Source organism: Leptodactylus fuscus, chromosome 4 (genome assembly GCF_031893055.1).
Source record: "Leptodactylus fuscus isolate aLepFus1 chromosome 4, aLepFus1.hap2, whole genome shotgun sequence".
Taxonomy (NCBI): Eukaryota; Metazoa; Chordata; class Amphibia; order Anura; family Leptodactylidae; genus Leptodactylus; species Leptodactylus fuscus.
The window spans coordinates 84,723,929-84,746,754 of record NC_134268.1 but is presented as its reverse complement, the minus strand read 5'-3'; the positions used below and the strand labels follow the sequence as shown (position 1 = coordinate 84,746,754).

At 39.7% G+C, this 22,826-nt stretch overlaps 1 protein-coding gene across 2 annotated transcripts in view; it reads right to left on the bottom strand.

The window, feature by feature from the left end:
* Positions 1 to 5,033: 5,033 nt before the first annotated feature.
* Positions 5,034 to 22,826, bottom strand: part of ZNF236 (zinc finger protein 236) — a 97,872-nt gene continuing 80,079 nt past the window's right edge. For both annotated transcript variants that reach the window (XM_075270739.1, XM_075270740.1), the window contains exons 29-33: positions 19,039 to 19,167; positions 14,619 to 14,813; positions 14,406 to 14,535; positions 6,271 to 6,447; positions 5,034 to 5,286 (exon numbers count right to left, since the gene is read on the bottom strand). In XM_075270739.1, coding sequence (XP_075126840.1) covers positions 5,150 to 5,286; positions 6,271 to 6,447; positions 14,406 to 14,535; positions 14,619 to 14,813; positions 19,039 to 19,167 — 768 coding nt within the window. In that variant the 3' untranslated portion in view covers positions 5,034 to 5,149. The remainder of the gene's footprint in view (positions 5,287 to 6,270; positions 6,448 to 14,405; positions 14,536 to 14,618; positions 14,814 to 19,038; positions 19,168 to 22,826) is intronic.

Sequence of the window (22,826 nt, the reverse complement as noted above, 5' to 3'; positions counted from 1 at the left end):
AAAAACAATATTTGCTTCAAGCAGATGTATGAACTGAACAGAGCTGTATACAAATACATTTGTGAGATTGTCTTGCCGCCAACAGATACTGTTATTACAACTGAGGTGCTAGAGAACTGAGTTACCAACTTGAAGATCCTGGGCCCCAATGCACATATATTGGGCTGTATGTGCAAATGCAAATACAGATGAAAGCTGTCAATGTAGGCCGCGCAGCCTACACTGACTGCAGAATGTAACTTCTGCCCCAATGCAGGCGCAATGATGTAAGTCATCAGTGCCCGCGGTGAAAAGGAGGATGCGTGGGGGGGGGGGGGGGGGGGTAGGGGAGCTACTATGGAGCATTTAATACTGTGTGTGTGGGGGGGCTACTGTGGAGCATTTAATACCGTGTGTGGGGGGGCTACTGTGGAGCACTTAATACTGAGTAGGGGGAGCTACTGTGGAGCACTTAATACTGTGTAGGGGGGGCTACTGTGGAGCATTTAATACTGTGTGGGGAGGAATTTGTTCATAGCTTTTTAAACCATATTTTGGCCCTCCAATGGTCTGAGGAACAGTGAACTGGCTCCCTGTTTAAAAAGTTTGAGGACCCCTTCTGTAGTGTGTACGGAAGCCGATAGAAACTACCAAAAACTATTTTACAATCTCAAGGAATATTTATAGGTAGGCATACAGACCCCATAGGTACAATTTCTCCTGAATACAAAAATACCCCATAGGTGGGTGTAAACTGCTGTATGAGCAAACAATAGGACTAGAATAGATAGAAAACTATTTAGAAGGAAATTATTAATTGAAATAATCTTTATGTACCATGTCGCACTTGCAAAGGAAAAGGGTAAAGAAGTTGCAATTTATAATATAAGTAATTCAAGGATGAGTGGTATGCTTTGAAGCCATAGATTTTTTCAGAGCCATATGGTATCTTTTCATATGTCCCTTTTGCAACATACACAAAATGACTCAGGTGCAAGTATAGGGGTCTTAAAGCGAGACGGAAATGACTTAAAGAGGACCTTTCACCATTTTGCCCACAGGCAGTTCTATATACTGCCGGAAAGCTGACAGTGCGCTGAGTTCAGCGCACTGTCGGCTTTCCCGATCTGGGCCCAGTGTGAAGAATTTACGGTCCGGTACCGTAGCTCTTCTATGGTCAGAAGGGCGTTTCTGACAGTTAGCCAGAGACGTCCTTCTTCACAGCACAGCGAATCGCGCTGTGCTGTGAGAGCCGGGAGGAACTCCCCCTCCCTCCCTGATAATGCTCGTCTATGGACGAGTACTGCGAGCAGAGGGAGGGGGCGAGGGAGGGAGGGGGCGATTGGCTGTGCTGTGAAGAAGGACGTCTCTGACTGAGTGTCAGAAACGCCCTTCTGACCATAGAAGAGCTACGGTACCGGGACCGTAAGCTCTTCACACCGGGCCCAGATCGGGAAAGCCGACAGTGCGCTGAACTCAGCGCACTGTCAGCTTTCCGGCAGTATATAGAACTGCCTGTGGGCAAAATGGTGAAAGGTCCTCTTTAAGTGAAGGACAGTGTCTGTCCAAGTAACCAAATACTGATTCATCCATGCTTCCTTCCAGGTATCCCCATACAACAATCACATAGTTAGCTTCCAAACCTGCACTTATAATAGTACTGATGGTAGCTACAGTATAAAACAGTTTGGGGTAAATGAACCCTAGTCATGCAAACGGTCCTTCTGCAGGGTTCCAAACTTTGCCTCAGTATTCACTCAGTTTTTCGGCTGCAGTACTTTTATGAAGTCATAGCCACATCCGACAGCTCACACCCACATAGTGAAAGTAAAAGTTCCTGAATGGTGGGTGATATCAACACCTAAACTATGGGTAGTTTGTTCTCCTTCCTTTCATGGGCTGCATGCCTTTGCAAATTTGCTACTATAATGATCAAGGCTTGGTCTGATTTTTTAAGAGGAGCTGGGAGTGGTACCTCAACTGTGGAAAACATCTTGTGTGGTACCAGTACCAAAAAAACTCAACCAGAAGGGCTACAATGACTACCGACCTGTAGCACTGACATCCCACCTGATGAAGGTCCTAGAGAGACTGGTCCAGACACACCTACGCCCCCTAGTGATCTTCGCTCTGGCCCCCCTCCAGTTTGCCTATCGGCTGGGCATTGGGGTAGATGACGTTATCATCCACCTTCTTCACAGAGCTCTCTCTCACCTGGAGAAACCTGGGAACACTGTGAGAATAATATTCTTTGATTTCTCCAGTGCGTTCAACACCATTCAGCCAGGGCTACTGAGGGAGAAGCTGAACCATGGTGGAGTGGACCATCACCTGTCCTACTGGATCCTAGACTACCTGATAAACCGTCCTCAGTATGTGAGAGCCCAGGACTGTGTGTCTGACACTGTGATCTGTAGTACGGGGGAACCACAAGGTACAGCTCTTGCCCCATTTCTCCTCAGACTGTACACTGCTGACTTTAGGCACAACTCATCCAGCTGTTACTTACAGAAGTACTCCGATGACTCTGCTATAGTAGGCCTTATCACTGATGGAGACGATAGGGAATACAGAGACTTAAACCAGGACTTTGTTGAATGGTGCCTCAGGATTAATGCTGGGAAGACCAAGGAGATGTTGGTGGACTTTAGCAAACGGAGAAGTGCTCCGACCCCGGGGGAGATCCAAGGGACATGCATTGAGATAGTCAGACTTATAAGTATCTGGGTATGCTCCTCAGTAATAAACTAGGCTGGGCTGATCACCTGGAGGCGCTGCACAGAAAGGGCCACAGCAGACTTTACCTGCTCAGGAGGCTGAGGGCTTTTGGAGTCCAGGTTACACTTCTTAGGGCCTTCTTCAACTCTGTGGTTGCTTCCGCCATCTTTTTCGGTGTGGCCTGCTGGGGGAGCAGTATATCAACCAGGGACAGAAATAGACTTGACAGGCTGATAAGAAGGGCCAGCTCTGTCCTGGGGATCCCCCTGGACCCAGTACAGGTGGTGGGTGACAGAAGGAACTGTCCGTGGTGACCTCCATGCGGGTGAACAAATCCCACCCTATGCATGAGACCTTGATCACACTTAGCAGCACTGTAAGTGACCGTCTGCTTCACCCCAAGTGTGAGAAGGAGCACTATCGCAAGTCCTTCCTTCCAGCCGCGACCAGGCTGTATAATCTACATCAGACCAAGCGAAGATCACTCCGCACAGAGAACTAATGATTATAACGATGACCATGAAGTCCTCCTTCTTTCTTCTTCTGTTCCTTAGCTGCTATGGACTCCTAGTATATCTTCTCTTCTCAGCATATGTGTGTCTACGTCTGTATTATATTACTGTGTATTATCCTGTATCTGTATTACTATGCTGCTGTAACATACTGAAATTTCCCCACTGTGGGACTATTAAAGGATTATATTAAATGTCAGAGGTGAGTCCTGTGTATAGTCATGGTATTGCAGAAATTTCAGGATGGCTTCAAAGAATATCCTGGCCACAGAATAGTGGGGTTTTGTATATAATGTCCATATACAGCATCAGGCCCCAAAATGTCATCACCTCAACTGAATATATGGGGTTCCAGGAGAAAAACATTTGTGCATATAAATTGGTCTGAACCTCCATGAAATTGACAAAATCTTCAGAAAAGACCTTTAAAAAAAATCTATTTCTGTGAGATAGGCAGTCTTGAACTGGATGCCTGAGTTGAATCATTGTGGGAATCTGAGGTTTATAATTATAACTGGAGGAATCCATATTGGTTCAATCATTTTGGGTGGTAAAAACATAATATGTGAAAACAAACAAAAATATACAAATAGATTTTGTACAATATTATGCAGAGGTAACAAAAACTATAGCATTAAAGGGGCTTCCAGCTTAGGCCACGGTCACATCTGCGTTCCGTGACTATTCGGGGATTCCATCCCCCATTCCGCTTGAAAAATGCAGAGAAAAGCCTGCGAGTAACCGCTTTTTAAGTGGATTGGGTTTCTGTTTTTAAAGAAAGGAAACCCAATTCAGGTGTTAACCTGGTGTAAAAAGGATAACACTGCTATAGTGTGTGAGTCGACTGTCGGCATTGGAATGGGGGACATGTAAATGGTGAGTTAGCCTTATTTTTTTATTAATTCACACATTCAGACTACAAAAGCACAAATAGAAGTATAAAATGAAACCATCAGATTTATTAATATTATAGAAGTAGATGTCACAGACATTTAAAAATAGTATCTATCATGTAACTAAGAGGTGGAAATGGACCAGCCACTTTCCAAACACAGGTCGGTAACCTAATTTTTACCATATAATAAAAAAAGAAAAGGCTGCAGTGCTTTCTACCAGTAGAAGAGTTGTGTCTCTAGAAACTGTGCGTATGAGTGTGCCTATGTACACACGCAAACACGCAATTCTATATAGATACACATACAGATAGGAATATATACACATATATACATATCTACAATAACTCAAATACATACATTTAATTAGCGGGCAACTTAAGTGCAACAATCTTTACTACACAATGTGAATTAACTACACACCTGTATAGTATATAGAGTGACACTTGGGTTTCAAGAGTTATTGAAATCTATAAACAACTGTAATGCAGAATTTAGAACAAATGACGTATGAGGGGGATTGTAACAGTAACTTATCACATCAAGATTTACAAAGGCCTTACAATAAAGGCTTGAATCTAGTCCCCAAGAACAAATCCATCGCTTGTCTATTGCACTAGGTTTGATAACACTCCCCCAATGTCTTAGAGGTACCTGAGAAGTGTAGAAAATGTATCACATACAATGAACACTGGTCAATAACTCAAAGTTATATAGCACCTGAATGACAATAAATGTCCGGAATGAAATTAATCTACATAATAACTCAAATGTATATTTACAGTATGTGTATGTGTGTGCGGATGTAGTAGGGTTAACCTAAACTTCTGCAATACATTAAACAAATGCAGCATGATATCTTATCATATATAAAAAAGCAAAATGTTTTTACAATGAATTTTTTTTGTCTTCTGTAATAAAATACCATGCTGCAGCAGTTTAACCATTTGCAGAATTCAGATTAACTCTGCTACGTCTGTGTGTGTTTGTGTACAGTGTATGTATACATGTACACACACACATATTAGTAAACTATAGCCGTGGGAGTCATCGGAAAACATTTGTTATGCCACATTGCCAATCTCCTGATGATTCCTGGACAACTTCTTCCAAATCAAGTGTTTGGGTTAAATCTTCACCACCTTCATCATCTTCCTGGTGCATAGAAACTCCATCTATAAGGTCTGAAATATAATATGATGGTAGATAAACATGAATCTAACAATTACACATAATGGACAAGTGAATGATTGCTGGGGTCACACTATCAATGAGGTTCATATGCACTATCACTATGAAAGTTTATAGGACTTCCAAAAAGGGAATGTTACAATGCACATGTTTAAAGTGGAATATGCAAAGCTATTTTCCAGGATGTAATTAGGAAAACAATGCCTCTTATTGCTGCCTCTAGGAAAGCCCCCTTAAACATCAGGCATGGCTTTTTCAGACAGCCTAATACCATGATGTGGGATTACTGGCAAACTAGTATATCTATTCCAAAAAGAACAGACTCCTAGATATACTAGTTTGTCAATAATCCCACATCATGGCATTAGGCCGTCTGAAAAAGCCATGCCTGGTGTTTAAGAGGGCTATCCTAGAGGCAGCAATAAGAGGCATTGTTTTCCTAATTACATCCTGGAAAACAGATGTGCATATTCCCCAGAATCCCCCAGTGGAGCGAAAATGGCTTGTAAGTCTCCATACACCTGCAAAGGTGCACTCTCCTTAAGAAGTTCTCTTAATCCCTGACCCAATGATTCAAGTGTAAGACACTAGCTCAGACACAAACTACAATTCATCCTGCAAACTACAATGTGTCATACAGCTAGACTAAAAAAGAAACACAATAAATAATAATTGGGACAGAGAAGGTAAAAATGTACTAGTTCTCAAGATTAAAAATCATTATGTCTCTAAGGGGTTAAAAAGTACTTAGGGCACCTTAGTTAGGTACAAGCTATATTTTCTTGAGACATATTTTAAAAATCTACAATGAAAAAGTGACTTTTCGGGAGATGTCTAATTTTAATGTGACCCTAGGTGGGCTAAACCAAAGCAAAAATGACAAGTTTATTATAATAATAATAATAATAATAATAATAATAATAATAATAATAATAACAGTTCCCACTATGATGAATCCTAAAACAGGGTGCACATACCGGGGTAGGCATGGGTCCGTTTCATATGAAGCTTCATATTGCATTTCTGGGAGAACATCATTGAGCAGTAATCACATTTGTAAGGCTTTTCTCCTGTGTGCTTCTTCATATGCACCTGCAGTGCACTCTTCTGGTTGAAAGCTTTCTCACATAACGTGCACTGAAAAGGACGCTCTCCTGCAAGCACATACACTGTCTGAGATGCGGTATCATTACATGGAAATACAATTACTTTTCTACCATATTCCAAGAGACTTTTAGAGGTCCTTAGTAACCTGATGGCATAAAGCAGCAAAGACTGTTATGGGTTTTTAGAAATAGGTTTCAGCGTTAAAATATGCAAACCAATGGTCTGCTTTGTAAATACTATTACTTCTGTCTGGATTATTACAGCAAAGGCGAAAATAAACCTTGTCTTATATGACCAAGCACAGTCCTAATGGATCGAAGATTACAGGGAGTAAGAACAAATAAAACCATAGATACAATCTTTAGGTTTCTTTACATGATTACAAGTGTCTAAAAAACAGTAAAAGAAGAATAAAGAGCAGCACTCTCATACGCCAGCTATATCCCATTAGGACATTCTGATCTAGGAGTAGAAGTTTCATCTCCTGGTCAGACTCTATAGTGAATACAAAGAGGGTCTTTAAGGGGTCATTCAAACAAAATTGCTTGGACCGCATTTTCCCAACTAAACACTACTATGTCAATTTTATTTACTACATTGCAGTGCGTTATGATGCAGTAAGCTTCTACATGGCTCAGTTCAGTACCATAGTACTCCGGCTGTTCAGGAGTTCACTATGATGAAGTAAGCTCCACTTATATGGCCATGATCACTCTGGAAAAAGCAGCCGACACACAGACTGTCCTTCTGTCACGTGTATGGTCCCTTACTCTCCTATCATTCTGGAGTAGCCAAAATACTCTCTCTACCCCCCATAATTCTCGAGCAGTGCATTTAATTTTGGTGTTTGATATGATAACTAGGCTCTCCATTATCAAGTGGGTATTCCAGGGAGGGGCAGACAAGGGGGGGTGTAATTCAGTACTCTATGACATTGTCCAATCAGAGCTCAGAATCACTCCCACTTGTGTGACCTGGACCAAGACCTCATTGGCCATCATTAAAGAACACTGTGTTCAGCTTAGTTTCTCCAGTTGTGGTGCTAGGATTCCCAACAGATCGCAGCTGACCATTTGCTGTTCCAGGCTTGGCTTATTTTGGAAACTGCTTATGTGACCTTTTTAAAGTAAGGTCAATCCAAAAGCAGAGAATCCCTTTACACTTTGCCCTATCAATCACTACAGTTAGTTTTGGTGCCTGCCAATTGGTGGACAGTGTCAGAGCTCAGAATCACAACTCTTCCTACCTGACACCACTCATCTGAGAGTCCAGAGCCTAAATAGCATATTTGGTTCCAAAACTAACTGCAGTTGCTGTGAGCAGCACTTATTAAATTGTCCACTTTAATGGGAACTTGTCAGGAGATTCATGCTGTGTAGGGTAAAATCCCAAACTCCATTGCTACATACGGCTAAGGATCAACCAGTTTGGAGCCACCCCAGTGACTGTCCCTATTCCAGTTCATTTTCAAATGATATCTTCGATATATATTGTTCCATTTTGTTCCATTCTTACAAAGAGCTTATTCTAGTCCACAAATCTACCACAGATTTGGGCCGTGTTCTGACTGTCGCCATTATTTTACAGGAGCCATGATGGAGATCCTCCATTATCAGTTATGGTGTGTGTAATGGATCCTTTCTTTCTATATTGACTAAAACCTGACAGAAACTTGGATGGTTCATTAGAAGTTTTTATTATTTTTTGCTGCATATAATACTGCAGGATACTACTGTTCTGACCAGCAAAAACCTTGTGAATCCATAGCAAAAAAAGAGTGTGAAGAGAGTCAAAAATGGATTTCCCTTATCCCTTAGCCCCAGAATTGGGGGCTGCATGTGAATGGATCACAAGTGTCTAAGGGGGAGGGGGACCATTTTAAAAAAGTATCTATAGAAATCATATTTTATACTATCACATAATAAAAAAGTCACATTTTTGACAGAACTTTTTAGAATCATGAATTTGCATAGAAAAAAAAAAAATCTTTGAAGCAACGTTCTTTGAGAATAACATATTTCTTATTAATTGAAATCGAGGTCAATGTCTAATTAATCTAGGGGACATGAATGGTTACAGACAAGCTTTTTGAAGACGTGTCAAAGAAGCTTAAAGCCTGTTTGGCTGTCTGATGTCCTCCATTATCAGTATTACCATCAATGAACGGGTTCTGCACAGCGTTTTGAAACGTATTGATAACAGGGCTTGTAACTTTTATCACCTTTTATAGCATAATGAACAGACGCTGTTGATTTCCTCCGCTTGGTAAATATTTTCATGGTTTTTCGCATACTGTATGTTGAAGGTTTGACGGCAAAGTTTAAATTTAACCAAAGTTAATGGCCATTTACTGATCATAAGTAGAAGACCGTGAAATAACAGCACTCTCCTGGGGCTGGTACAAAGGCTGCTCTTTCAGTTAATTGTACAGCGTACAAAGTGTGAGCCAGCACTCTAAACAGCTACAAAGTCAATAGTCACAGCCACAAATAGCGTTTCAATAAAGCAATGCCCCCTGTTTCCCAATATGAGCACAAAAAGGAAATCTCTCATGTTGAACATGGTGTTTGATCTAGAGGCAGCATGGTATAGAGGAGGAGGAGATGACAAATTGGTATAGAATTTATTGAGAAATATTCTGTATAAATCGACCTTTATTCATTTACATCCCTTTACTTTCCATAGAGAGAGAGTCCAGTGGGCGGCCCTACTTTGTAACTGACAACTGTTTGCACAATAGGAAGCTGCCTTTTACTGAAGATTGTATTATATCACGCTACTCCTTCCACTCTATAAACTACTGGCAAGGGATCCCTTCATAAGCATAAGCAATTTGCACCTTTCCCATTAGGCGGGAGGAGGTCCCACCAAATCAGTAGAACAGGGTACCCGATTCCCTGTACCCCCAGCTACCAGACTGCGGCTAGAAAGAGTTTGAATAGAGCAGTGGTCTAAAAAGCCCACTGAGAACAATGCTTGACCACTTATGTCCATGTCATAAAAGTTGCTCGTCCTTGTTCCTTTTTTCATATTTATCTCCAAATTCCAAAATTCATAACTTTTTAATTTTTCTGTTAAATAATCACGTGAGGGTTCATTTCTTGCGCGACAAGTTGTACTTTCAGGTGGCACCATTTCAGGGTACGTATAATGTTTTGGCTTTTCACATTGTTAGGTCCATATGAGGAAAACCTACAATTCTATCGTAATTATTTTTTTGTCTTCATTTGCTCTGTATTAAAAATGATATGGCAACTTTGTCCGGTGGGTAATTTTTTTTTTTCCTCGAAAATAACGGATTTGTCTGTGGTCACCATATTCTGGTACTTTTTTTTTATATTGTTTTGTTGCTAGTACTAAGTGTGGGCTCTTTTTTCTAAGGGTATGTTGTAGTTCTTATTGGTACCAATTTTTGGTATGTACAGCTTGTTGATCACTTTTTACTGCTATTTGTGGGACTATTGCGGTCTATACATTTGTTTTCAATGGTGTTTAAAGATGCGTCGGCATCTGGTCACAGTTGAAAATGCCAGTGGATGGAAAATGAAGGGGAAAACCTCTTCATTTTCTGTCGTTTGAACATAACGTAAATTGTAATGGGGTTTGTTTAAAACTTTTTATTGTCGATAAAAAAAAAAACAACTTTTATGTTCCTGAAGTGGTTCTTCCCAGTTCAATGTACAGCGATACTTCTTGCTGTTTGGCCTCCTGGCTGCCATTGCCACCCCTTGGACCCTGCAATCTTATCTCCGGGAATCTGAGGGCCTGAAGGGTGGGGGCAATCTCGCCCTCTAACTACCTGATGCTGTGATTGCTATTGATCATGGCATCTGAGGGGTTAAACTGCTGGAGCCATAGTATTTTCTGACTCTACTCACTTAGTCTTGGGTCTCAGCTGTATTACATAACCAAGACCAAGTTGTCATGCTGCAGGCACCGCTCCTGTGTCCGTGACAAGACAGCGCCATGCTAGTATGGCGTATATGCACAGCATCATGTACAGAGTTATTGAGTTAATGGGGTTATCCAAGAATTCAGGAAAAGAAAATTATGGTTGTTTTTTCCTAGACACAGTGAATGTATCTGAGCTACAAAAGAACACGCAGGCTGAGGACAGATGTGGTACTGTTTATGGAAGAAAGTAGCCATGCTTTTTTAGTCCTATTAAGAAAAATTAGAAACCTAACCTAGACAATCCTTTATATAATGTGAAGGGAAAAGTAAATAAATACATGCTAATGTCAAGCAAGCATGGGAACCATAGACCCCACAATAGTATATGGAGTCCATGGGTAAACGCTTTTTATGAGGATTATGTTTCCATTCTACCAATCCTCTTGGGGACCCAAAGTACAGAAACCTAACCCACTTAGAAAGCGGATGTGAAAGTATAAACCTAGCATCAGGCAACATACTGGCAATATCTGACAAAAAGCCTCAGTAAGAAATCAATTAGGAATACAACAAGTCTTAACAGTACAGTAGTGCATTGCCAGGTCTTTCCGCTGGCACACGACGCTTGTGGTTGGGGATATAGACATTGAAGACTTTCCTGTAGTGGTGTATCTAAATATTCAGGTTCATCCAAGTGTGAACAGGAAGTAATAGAAAACAATGAGGTAGTTATACATTTCTAAATAATACCATCCTCTGTCTCATAAATGTTCTCAGCTTCTATGACACGGAGCATGATAGATAATGAACCTTTCACAAAGACGTATTTTTCACTCACCTCGACAGTCAATGCTCAGACTAGCGAGAAGAAGGCTAATGAATCTGAACACTTTTGACCATATCGTATCTACTTAATGCAAACCTTGATGATCTGGTTAAAGCTTCCAGGAACAGAATTGTCACTTTCTTGGTCTTTATAACAAGAATATGAAGCTTTCTGGGAAGCTGCAATTTTACTATTACAGTGTTGTATGTTAATTGGATTCTCCAACTACTCTGCCATTGTCTTTAAGTACATACTCATTATCTTGTAACACACTACTTTTCTCCCTTATCTTCTCAATTTCAAGCCTATTTAAAGTTATTGCCTATATGTTTAAATGTAAGCATGCAGAAAGTAAAAAAAGGCATAAAGACTTGGAAAATTGAAGCAATTATGAGAGAGTATGTTGCATCTTACAAAATGCATTATGAATAAACTCCTTCTGAGAACACGGCAAACATTTTTTTCTACTTAATGACGTATATTAAGAAGATGAAAGCTTGGGAGATTTGTTAGAATATGAAGCTTGCACATTTACCCAGACAATGAAATGATACTCAAGGCTTTTTAGAAGTTCTTCGGGAACAGCAAAGTGCAACTACATAACAAAAAATCATTTTGGAACGTTCTTCTTTGTTGTAGAGGGAAAGCATTTTTTTTTCTATTTGCTCACAAGATGAACACTCAGGTTATTCTAGCATCACCTGTCAGTCACAAGAACCATCACAGTACTGACGTTCTGCACAGTCCAGGAACACTAGATTTTATAAAAAAGCATGCCTGGAGTTTATGAGCAAGCAGAGAGAAAAAACAGCCCATAGCATACATGTGGATGAAATGCGGGCTTATTGGTCTTATTAAACCAAGCAGACATTTAATAGTAATGACCGCACTCATAGAACTGAAGAATTTATTAGTGAATTACGTTGCCATAGAGGCCGATCATACAAGAGGTTTATGTTGACAAGCTTCTGCCCACACATTAATAGCTGAGTAAATCATCAGAAAACATTTTCAAGTAAAAACCACTATCCTTTTACCTAGGAAATGTATTTGCCATTTTTCTTATAGTTGTAAAATTCTGCCCTATTGTATGGACCAATCCATGTCACCATATTCACATGGGACTTTCCACACACAGGCAAGTATTATAAAGATGGCGGAAAATTGTGGAAACACAAAACAGTAACAAAGAAAAAAAAAAAAGAAAAGAAACAAGCGACTATTGGGAGAATAAACTAACTCCATGTAGATAGTGCTCGGAATAAATCTGATCAGGGTAACATTGCAGATTTACAAGGCCGTGGTTAGAACTATTGAGTTTATCACAATCGTGTATTTGTTTTTTTCTCATTTGCATTAGTAAAATGAATGATTCTTTTCTTATTAAATATACATAACATATAGTTTTTAATGTAAAAAAAATATTGGGTTTGGTAGTTCGGTGCCCAGCCACCTATTAAATCCTTTCAGTGACCAGCAGACTGCAATTTACAGGAAAAAATATTTATTGTCAAATGAAGGCAGAGATAAATAGATAATCTAGCTGTTTGATCTGGGAATTTGGCTTGAGAGCTTCAGCTTTATGGCTGTCACAGGTCAGGTCATCTACAAAATGTGCTTTCCACCATTTCCTGACATTAAATGTTAAGAGTATCATTAGCAAATCCTAAAATTATTTTCCAGTCATTTTGTGGTGTGGAGGCGACAGGGAGAGAGACCGCACAGATTTGAAATGTCATAGAAAGATTAGTGGCATCCTATGACCTGCCATGCTTAAAGTTGCTAAGCCCTGCAGTATGACCCATATGCTACCAATGCTAGTCTATTGAGATTGAATGGCTGTGTGCTTTATTTTACGTACCTGTGTACTATGGCAGTGGATGGCTAAAACCTGGGGATCTGAAATTAATTATTAAGAGGGGTGTCCATGTACTTTTGGCAATAATGTATATCTATCTACTGGTATGCAAAATGAGAATGTTGGGACTGGGGGAAAACATATGCATTTGGGTTAGCAACTGGCTCACTGATAGGAAACAGAGTGTCCTTGTTAATGGTACATATTCAGACTGGGTCACAGTCACCAGTGGGGTGCTGCAAGGGTCAGTATTGGGTCCTCTCTTGTTTAATATCTTTATTAATGACCTGGTAGAGGGTTTACAAAGCAGGGTGTCTATATTTGCAGATGATACTAAACTTTGTAAGGTAATCAAAAATGAGGAGGATAGTAGAATATTACAAGGGGGATCTAAGAAAGCTGGAAGCATGGGCAGAGACTTGGCAAATGAAGTTTAATGTTGACAAATGTAAGGTTATGCACTTTGGTCGGCGTAATAAAATGTATGATTACGTACTTAATAGTAAATTACTGGGTAAGACATGGGGATTTTGGTGGACAGCAAGCTTACCTTTAGTGACCAGTGCCAGGCAGCTGCTGCCAAGGCAAATAAAATTATGGGATACATCAAAAGAGGTCTAGATTCTCATGACAAGGACATAGTTATGCCTCTATACAAATCACTGGTACGGCCACACTTAGATTATTGTGCGCAATTTTGGGCCCCGATATACAAGAAAGACATAAGTGAACTTGAAAAAGTGCAAAGACGGGCAACCAAAATGATTAAGGGAATGGGTGGACTGGAGTACAACGATAGATTAACAAACTTGGGGTTATTCAGTTTAGAGAAAAGACGTCTACGGGGAGATCTAATAACAATGTACAAATACATGAAGGGACAATACAAAGAACTTTCTAAGGATATTTTTACTCCTAGGCCAGTGACAGTGACAAGAGGACATCCATTACGGCTGGAGGAGAGAAGGTTTCACCAGAAACATAGAAGGGGATTCTTCACAGTAAGAACAGCGAGGCTCTGGAACTCTCTGCCCCAGGAAGTGGTGATGGCGGATTCACTGAACAAGTTCAAAGAGGGCCTGGATGTCTTTCTTGAAAAAAAATATTGCAAGTTATGGACTCTAGAATTTAAGGACACGTTGATCCAGGGTTTTTATACTGACTGCCAGATTGGAGTCGGGAAGGAATTTTTTCCCCTGAAATGGGACAATTGGCATGAGCCTCATGGGTTTTTTTGCCAATCCCAACACTGTCGGGATTGTAGGGTTATAGGTTGGACTTGATGGACTGATGTCTTCATCCAACCTCATCTACTATGTAACGGAGTTTGGGTAAACTACAAAGTTGAGCTTCAATAATGAAAATAAGATATACGAATAAGAAATAAATACATATTTCTTTATGCTTTGTACCTTATTATATAGTACCTGTATGAATGCGGCTGTGTCTTTCAAGCTGACTTGGTTTAGCAAATGCCTTATCACAAGTATCACACTTGAATAATTTTGGCATCTGAGAACTTCGTGAGGGTCCTGGTTGATGTGTCTGCATGTGCTCCTGTTGGTATATGAAAAATATCTCCTTAGTTATCATCTACATCAAACTGGGTTTTAATTCACTATCCAAAGGAGGAGACTTACTTTTAAATGGGATGCCCTCTTAAAGGCTTTATTGCATAGGTGACACACGTGAATCCGTTCTTTCCCATGAGCTTCTTTGTTGTGTTCTGCCAGCGTCGCAGCTGAAGGAAAGAAATGGTTGCATTCAAAACATTGATGGATCCTTTCTTGCTTTTCTGGATCACTGTTCTTTTCTATATGAGTCTCGTCTGTAACCTATAAAACAAAAGTTGTCAGTGACTACAAATAAAACAAAGCCCTAAAAATAATAAATAAAAAAAAAGTTAGCGTCTACGGAAAATTAAAAGGATTACTTTAGTCCTGAATGTGGCCCTGCTGACAAAGACCTAGGCAGCAACTTTTTATCTTCACTGACATCTCTGTACCATCCTTTATTGTAGGAGAATTTACATCCCAAACAAATGGAATTAGTTGCATTGGCTGGCAGAATCATTGGACTTGAATATTGTATACGCCTTTGAGAACATACTGTATATACTCGAGTATAAGCCGACCCGAATATAAGCCGAGGCCCCTAATTTTACCACAAAAAACTGGGAAAACTTATTGACTCGAGTATAAGCCGGGGGGGGAATGCAGCAGCTACTGGAAAATTTCAAAAATCAAAATGGTTGGAGTTTTTGGATGCTGGGCACTTGGAAAGGGGAGGGGGTGTTTTGGTTGTCTGTCTGCCCCTTCCCTGAGCTTGAGGACTGGGTTTTTTTCTTCCCCCACTTGGAATTCAGCCTGGCTGAATACAGGGTATCTGCAGTGCTCCTATTAACCCCTTCCTGACAGAACAGGAGCACTGCAGGTACCCTATATTCAGTAGACCGGGCACTTTCAGACACAGGGATACCTAATGTGTTTGTGTTTCACAGTCATTTTCTACTTTTGAATGTATTCTAGGGAAAGGAGTGATTTAGAACTTTTATTTTTTTATTTTTCTTAATTTTTTTTTTTTTGCACTATTTTATGGGAGATTCTATACATTGATATTGTGGCTGGTCATAGACACCCCCCTCCTCCTTAAAAAACAAACAAAAAAAAACCTTTTTTTTTTTTTGCTGACTTGAGTATAAGCCGAGGGGGGCTTTTTCAGCTCAAAAACTGGGCTGAAAAATTCGGCTTATACTCGAGTATATACGGTACATATGCAGAAAATATAGGAATTTTTTATTTTATTTTAGGAAATCACTAAAATTATCACTAATGAACCAGTGAATATTTCTACTTAGACTAGTAACATATCTTTCATAGACATCAAAGGGCACTTCTGCCATGAGGCAAGTTGAGCATCTTGCCTCAGGTGGAGCAACCTAGAGAGAAGGGATTGTGTGTTGTGTGTCACCAGCACTGACATATAGTATCAGTTCAGGTTCGGTGCTGGTTCTTTCTCAGTGAAGGGGCTGGCCACTGCGGAATTAAGTTCCATTGGTGGGGCAGTGTTGGGCAGCCTAGGAACCTCATGCTATGTGTTTAGTTGTGCCCAGTATGTGCCACTCTGGCTACAGAATGTGTGTGATGTGTGTGCTCCTCTCCCACACCTCCATCAATGGTAAAATCCATATGTTCTAGCTTTTTGATTACAGCGAAACAAACATCTTTATTGTGCAAAAGTATTAAAGCATAAAAAACCCCCATATAACTGTGGTATAAACTTGCTAATTATGCGTTCACTAATACTGTGATAATTCACTGGTCAACAAATTTTCAAAAGTTGTTTGTTTCTGAAATTAAATGAGTCATTCCCTAATGATTTTTATGTGCTGAATTCAAATATCACAAGGAAAACTGTCAATTGGCTCTAGTTTCTATGATATCGAAGAGTTCTCATTTTACTGTTTTGTGAATTGTATAGAATATGATACATATTTATTACTTCTGCAATAATAGAGGTGCAAGTTTACTGTTTTTAAAATTTTGGAAATATATTCTTAGGAAACTTAGTTCTATCTAAAATCAACTATAATTTATAGTCATATCTAAGAATTTTTTACAAATGAAGTATGTTTATTGAACTTTGGAACGTAGATCCTTATTGAATTGCTATTCGGCTCCTTTACTCACGTCTCTTGTATTCAGACATGGGATTGTCTCTGATAATTGTCCAGCAGTAGTCTGCAAGCATTGATGGGTTCCATTTACCCTGATATCTCTTTTCCATAGTCGCAATTTCCTGATAAAATCGTTCACCAAGTTCATCGCTCACCGCTCCACAGTTTGGTGCAAAGAAGTCCAGATGAGAGTGTAAGAAATGAATCTTTAAAGACATGTTACATCCCAGGTTTTTATATGCCTTCAGGAGATTTTCAACCAACTCTTCATAATTATCTGCTTTGGTGTTTCCCAAGAAATTAGTCACGACTAACTTGAATGCTTCCCATGCAGTCTTTTCTTTGCCACGCAGCAAATGGTAAAACTCGTCATCTTGAAGAAGCATACGAATCTGAGACCAATAAAGACTCCTGCTTTTATCTTCGCTTCACTCAACCTTGGAAACTTACAGAGGAGATATTTGAATGCCTCTTCATTTTTATCCATTGCCTTTACAAAATTCTTCATAAGACCAAGCTTGATATGTAAAGGAGGTAACAGAATCTTTCCTGCTTGAACAAGTGCTGGATGCATCACATTTTTAGTCCCTGGCTGCAGTGACTTTCTGAGTGGCCAGTCTCTTTTCTTGTAGTGTTCTGATCTTGCACGACTGTCCCACTCACATAGGAAGCAGCAGTACTTGGTGTATCCTCCCTGTAGACCAAGCACTAGCGCTACCACCTTCAAGTCACCACAGAGGCACCACAGATGTTGATCATAGTTTATGCATCTCAAGAGCTCTTTCATGTTGTTATAGGTTTCCTTCATGTGAACAGCATAACCAATTGGAACTGATGGTAGTGCATTGCCATTGTGAAGTAAGACAGCTTTAAGACTTAGCTTTGATGAATCGATAAATAGCCTCCACTCATCGGGGTTATAGCTGATTTTGAGAGCAAACTACAAACGTTACTGCATACAACAAGATCACTCTCCATGAAGAAGAATTGGACAAGAGACTGTTGACGGTTCCTAAAGAAAGAAATTCGAACATCATCTGCCAACAGATTCCACTGTTGAAGTCTGGAACCTAAGAACTCGGCCTTACTCTTGGGCAGGTCTAGATCTCTAACAAGATCGTTAAGTTCACTTTGCGATATAAGGTGCGGTTCAGTGGAGAGTGATGCAGGAAAGTCTGGATCTGACGAGGTAGATGGTTCATGACAAACTCCTTCTTCTTCCTCGTCAGTGGAACCGAGCGAGAATGTTTCTGGAGCATTTGGAACTGGCACTTCTTCAGAATAAGCTACTGGGCGTATCGCAGATGGAATACTCGGATACTGTAAAGTCCACTTCTTTCTTTTTGAAATTCCTTTCCCAATTGGAGGCACCTTGCAGAAGTAGCAATTGTCACTATGGTCAGATGGCTCTCTCCAGACCATTGGCACTGCAAACGGCATAGACTGTCTCTTCCGGTTCAACCACTGTCTGAGATTTGAAGAACATGTATTACAGCATATGTGTGGAGCCCAACTCTTTTCCTGGTTGCCTATTTTGCAGCCAAAATACAGGTGGTAGGCTTTCTTAACCAAATATAAATAGAAATATAAAATGCACGTCTATATCATGAAAAGTAAAGCCAATTTTAAAATTTTAGCATCAATTTCAATCTCAGCACCCCAAAATTAGTTAAGAACAACTGGTTTGATGCCCGAAACATTTTGGCTGTTGACCAGTGTAATTATACGCATCCTATACTTGCAATAGCACTTTTTTTAAAAATGGAACTTTAGTTTAGTTTGGTTGTGGAACTGTATAGAAATATTGGTTCTGATTCCAAATTTATGTATTGAACTTTGTTCTTTTGCTGCATACAATTTATTGAGCTCATTTGGGGTTAAGGGGCGCCATTTCACTATTCACCACAGGCAGCAGATGGGCTAGATGCATCCGTGCCAACAACCAGCTCAAATGTTAAGCTGCATTATTCACTTCCACCTACATTATATAAAATATGTGAAAAGAAAAGCACACTGATGTACCGTATATACTCGAGTATAAGCCGACCCAAATATAAGCCGAGGCCCCTAATTTTACCACAAAAAACTGTGAAAACTTATTGACTCGAGTATAGAGTTCTATGGGCGAGTCCGTGCAGTGCCGCAATTCACGGCCATTACGGACATGTTCTATAAAGTGCGGACCTCAGTTGTGGCCCGGCACACCACGGATAAAATATCCGGTGGTGTAAGAGGCCGCATAGAATATAATGCCAATATAAGACCATTTGCGGTCTTAAACTACAGTTGTGTAAGACCAGCCTAAATTAGATATAACCCTTTTCTTGTGAAAACACCATGAAACAACAGCTCATATCTGTTCTACATCTGCATTAGGACAATACCTGGTAATTGAGGTCACTGGTATTGCTGGAGGGCTGAGCTGTGTGGCTGACCAATATAACCTGCTGGGCGCTACCTCCGCTTTGTCCGGATAAGCTGTTATCAGACAAAATACCAGGGAACTGCTGACTCTGGTGGAAAAGAAGTAAACGCAAAATAGGTCAGCCTCATTATTAAAAAGAATCATGAAAGCTAGAAGAGATGAACTTTACAGGTGACATAGCACTGTAGTAGCCTATTAGTACAAGTGACATGCACTTACAGTATAATTTTACATACTAAGTAATACATACCTCTACAATGTTTGTAGGATAGTGCTTCTCTTGTGCAATACTTTCTATTTAGGCAGTAAGAAATAATCATGATGCAAAAGTGCACGACGCAATAATACATGTTTATATAATAATAACAACAATAATAAATGTTGGGGGCCACACGGTGGCTCAGTGGTTAAGAAGTTAGCACTGCACCCTTGCAGCGCTGGTCATGGTGTTCAGATCCTGCCAAGGGCAAAAAACCATCTGCAAGGAGTTTGTGTGTTCTCCCTGTGTTTGCATGGATTTCCATCCCATATTCCAAAAAAGACATACTGATAGGGAAAAATGTACATTGTGTGCTCTGTGTGGGGCTCACAATCTACATTTAAAAAAAAAACAAAAAAAAAAAAAAACAACATTATTTACATAGCACCAACATATTCTGTAGCACTTTATAAATCAGATGTACATTTTTTTTTTGACAAATCTAAAAAGCAAAAACTACAAACCACATGATATGTGTATATTTTTATGATAGAACTTCTCAAGTACTATGACTTGAACCTTGGTAGGAGTTTGAGGCTGCGTTCCACTGGAGACTCTATCGCAGTGTCCACTGAAAATCAGCAGAGGAAAACGTCCCATACAGATGACTTTTTACTCCGCTGGTTTCAGTTTCAAAAGACAGACGCCTGATGGACCCCATTATAGTCATTACAGCATATTACTACTGTTTTAGCAGTTTACTTCTCTGTTGTTCAGGTCTCCTAATGGACCTAAACAATGGAGAGACGAGGATGGTGTGACCCTCGCATAAATGACACTGTGGGCGCTATTGGTGACTATTACTGGGGAATTGTGTTGTCTAAAGATAAAGGGTCACTACAGCTGGCATACAGTATATAGTTCAGAGAACACAATGGCTATCCTAGCAATGGATTACTGTAGCTGAGACAAAGGGTAACACCTAAAACATCATAAGCAGCGTACAGAGTGCACCACGTAAGCAGTAGGTGCTTTTCCCAACTGAAAAACATGAGGAGGCATGTACCACCCGGCCTATTCCCATAACAGTTATGTAACCATGTAAAGTCAGGAAACACCCACTGTAAGGACTAAAAACACATATAATGATGGTGACATCATCAGTAGAAATGTAACTATGATATGCAAGTTCCTTTAACATCATGACTATAAATGTCCTCAATTGTTTTTAAGGGATTTTGATCAAGGCAAAAGCTGGTTTCATAACTTAAAACCCATAGCACAAGGATCAGCAATCTTTGGCACTCTAGGAGTAGTGAAACTACAACTCCCAGCATGCTCTGAGAGTGTGTATGCTGGGAAGTGTAGTATAACAGCATCTGGAGTGCCAAAGGTTGCTATTGCCTGTTGTAGTACCTCCATTTTAACTAATCCGAGGACATATTTACTTTCCAGTCTTCAGAATAGTCATGCCAATGACATCATTGTAGTTCTGTTGCCAGATCTCTATAAAATACATTCGCACAATTGATCAATGTCCAAACTTTTCTGAAAGACATTGCTCTACAATAAATGTATTTTATTATCACTCTGACCAAACCACTTAAGATGTAGGAGCGAAGTGTGTTCTTATTTCTGACAGCAAGTGAAATAAATTATGATTTAGAGAAGGCATTAAAAGTTCAGTCTGAAAGACATCAGACGCAAGACAAATGTTGTAATAACAGAGCTACCATATGCTGTCATTTTATAGACTTGCCTTTTTATCATCGGATAGGGTGGTCAAACTCCGAGAGCAGGAAGTTTGGTATGTATAAAACACATGTTGTCTCCTACATACTACAATACATTTACTGTCAAAATTCTTCTACTGTTGCACATTGCTGGCTCTATGAATTTATCAGGGTGCAGTGACAGTGCGGGATTCATCAAATGCACCTAAAAATAACTTTACATATTTCATAAGATATACAAAATACTGCACAGATTGAGACAAATTCATCAAATAGTTGCTAACCCTTAATCAACTTGGGGTTGTCTTTTGAAAACCGACATCATTTTTATTAATGTTTGGCAGCTATTTAGAGGTTTGGGCCAGGGTAGAATGGAGTGATTTTGCACCTATAAAATGTGATTTTTAAGCTAAACTGTTCAATTTGACCATTTTCTTAACACCATTCAAGCTACAGCCACTTTATGAGAAATCATAGATAGTACTAGACAGACGCAAATCTGTTAGAAAATAAAGCGCAAATTCCATCATTTGTTTCAAGCATACTATTAAATGAATCACCTTCCCGCCTTCCCCCATTGATGTATGTTAAATGGTCGCCTCAAGAAATTACATATATATATATATCTATCTATATATAAACACACACACCGTATGTACTTGAGTATAAGCCGACCCGAATATAAGCCGAGGCCCCTAATTTTACCACAAGAAACTGGGAAAACTTATTGACTTGAGTATAAGCCGTGGGGGGGGGGAATGCAGCAGCTAATGGAGAATTTCAAAAATTAAAATGGTTGGAGATTTTGGGTGCAGTAGATGCTGGGGAAGGGGAGGGGGTGTTTTGGTTGTCTGTCTGCCCCTTCCCTGAGCTTGAGGACTGTTTTTTTCTTCCCCCATTTGGAATTCAGCCAGGCTGAATATAGGGTATCTGCAGTGCTCCTATTAACCCCTTCCCGATGGAACAGGAGCACTGCAAACCCTATATTCAGTAGACCGGGCACTTTCAGACACAGGGATACCTAATGTGTGTGTGTTTCACAGTCATTCTCTACTTTTGTATGTATTCTAGGGAAAGGAGGGATTTAGAACTTTTATTTTTATTTTTTAAATCTTTTATTTTATTTTTTTTGCACTACTTTATGGGAGATTCTATATATTGATATTGTGGCTGGTCATAGACCCCCCCTCAAGAAAAAACTTTTTTTTTTTTTTTTTTGCTGACTCAAGTATAAGCCGAGGAAGGCTTTTTCAGCACAAAAACTGGGCTGAAAAATTCGGCTTATATTCGATTATATACGGTACATATATACATATATAGACAAAACCTCATAGTGGTCCACAGCCACTAAAATATATACAGTATATTACTAAGGATGTGACATCATTGAGGCTGAGCAGGGCTCGTCTGCAGGAAACAGGATGCGATTTTAACGGTAAAACTGACTGTACACATTACATTTTCATCAGCTAAAATAGCAGATCTCGGCTGGTTATTGGCTGAAAATTTTAAAAATTTTTTGACAAAAGAAGATTGGCAGTATCAGATATCTTTGGCCAGTAGTTAGCCAAAAACATCAAAAACAACCAGCTTGCATGATGAACGATCCCATTGAGGGATGAATGTACGAAATCTAACAAGGCTGGCGAGAATTGCCACAAATATGAAGTGAATTTTCTGGAAATTCATAGCAGAAACCTATGGCAATATTTACTATTTTTTGCAGACATTGTTTTTGAGACACACGAAGAAAAATCAATATAATATAATGTAGTGTTTCAGAGAAGAGTCTACAGAATTATAACTGAAAATGTG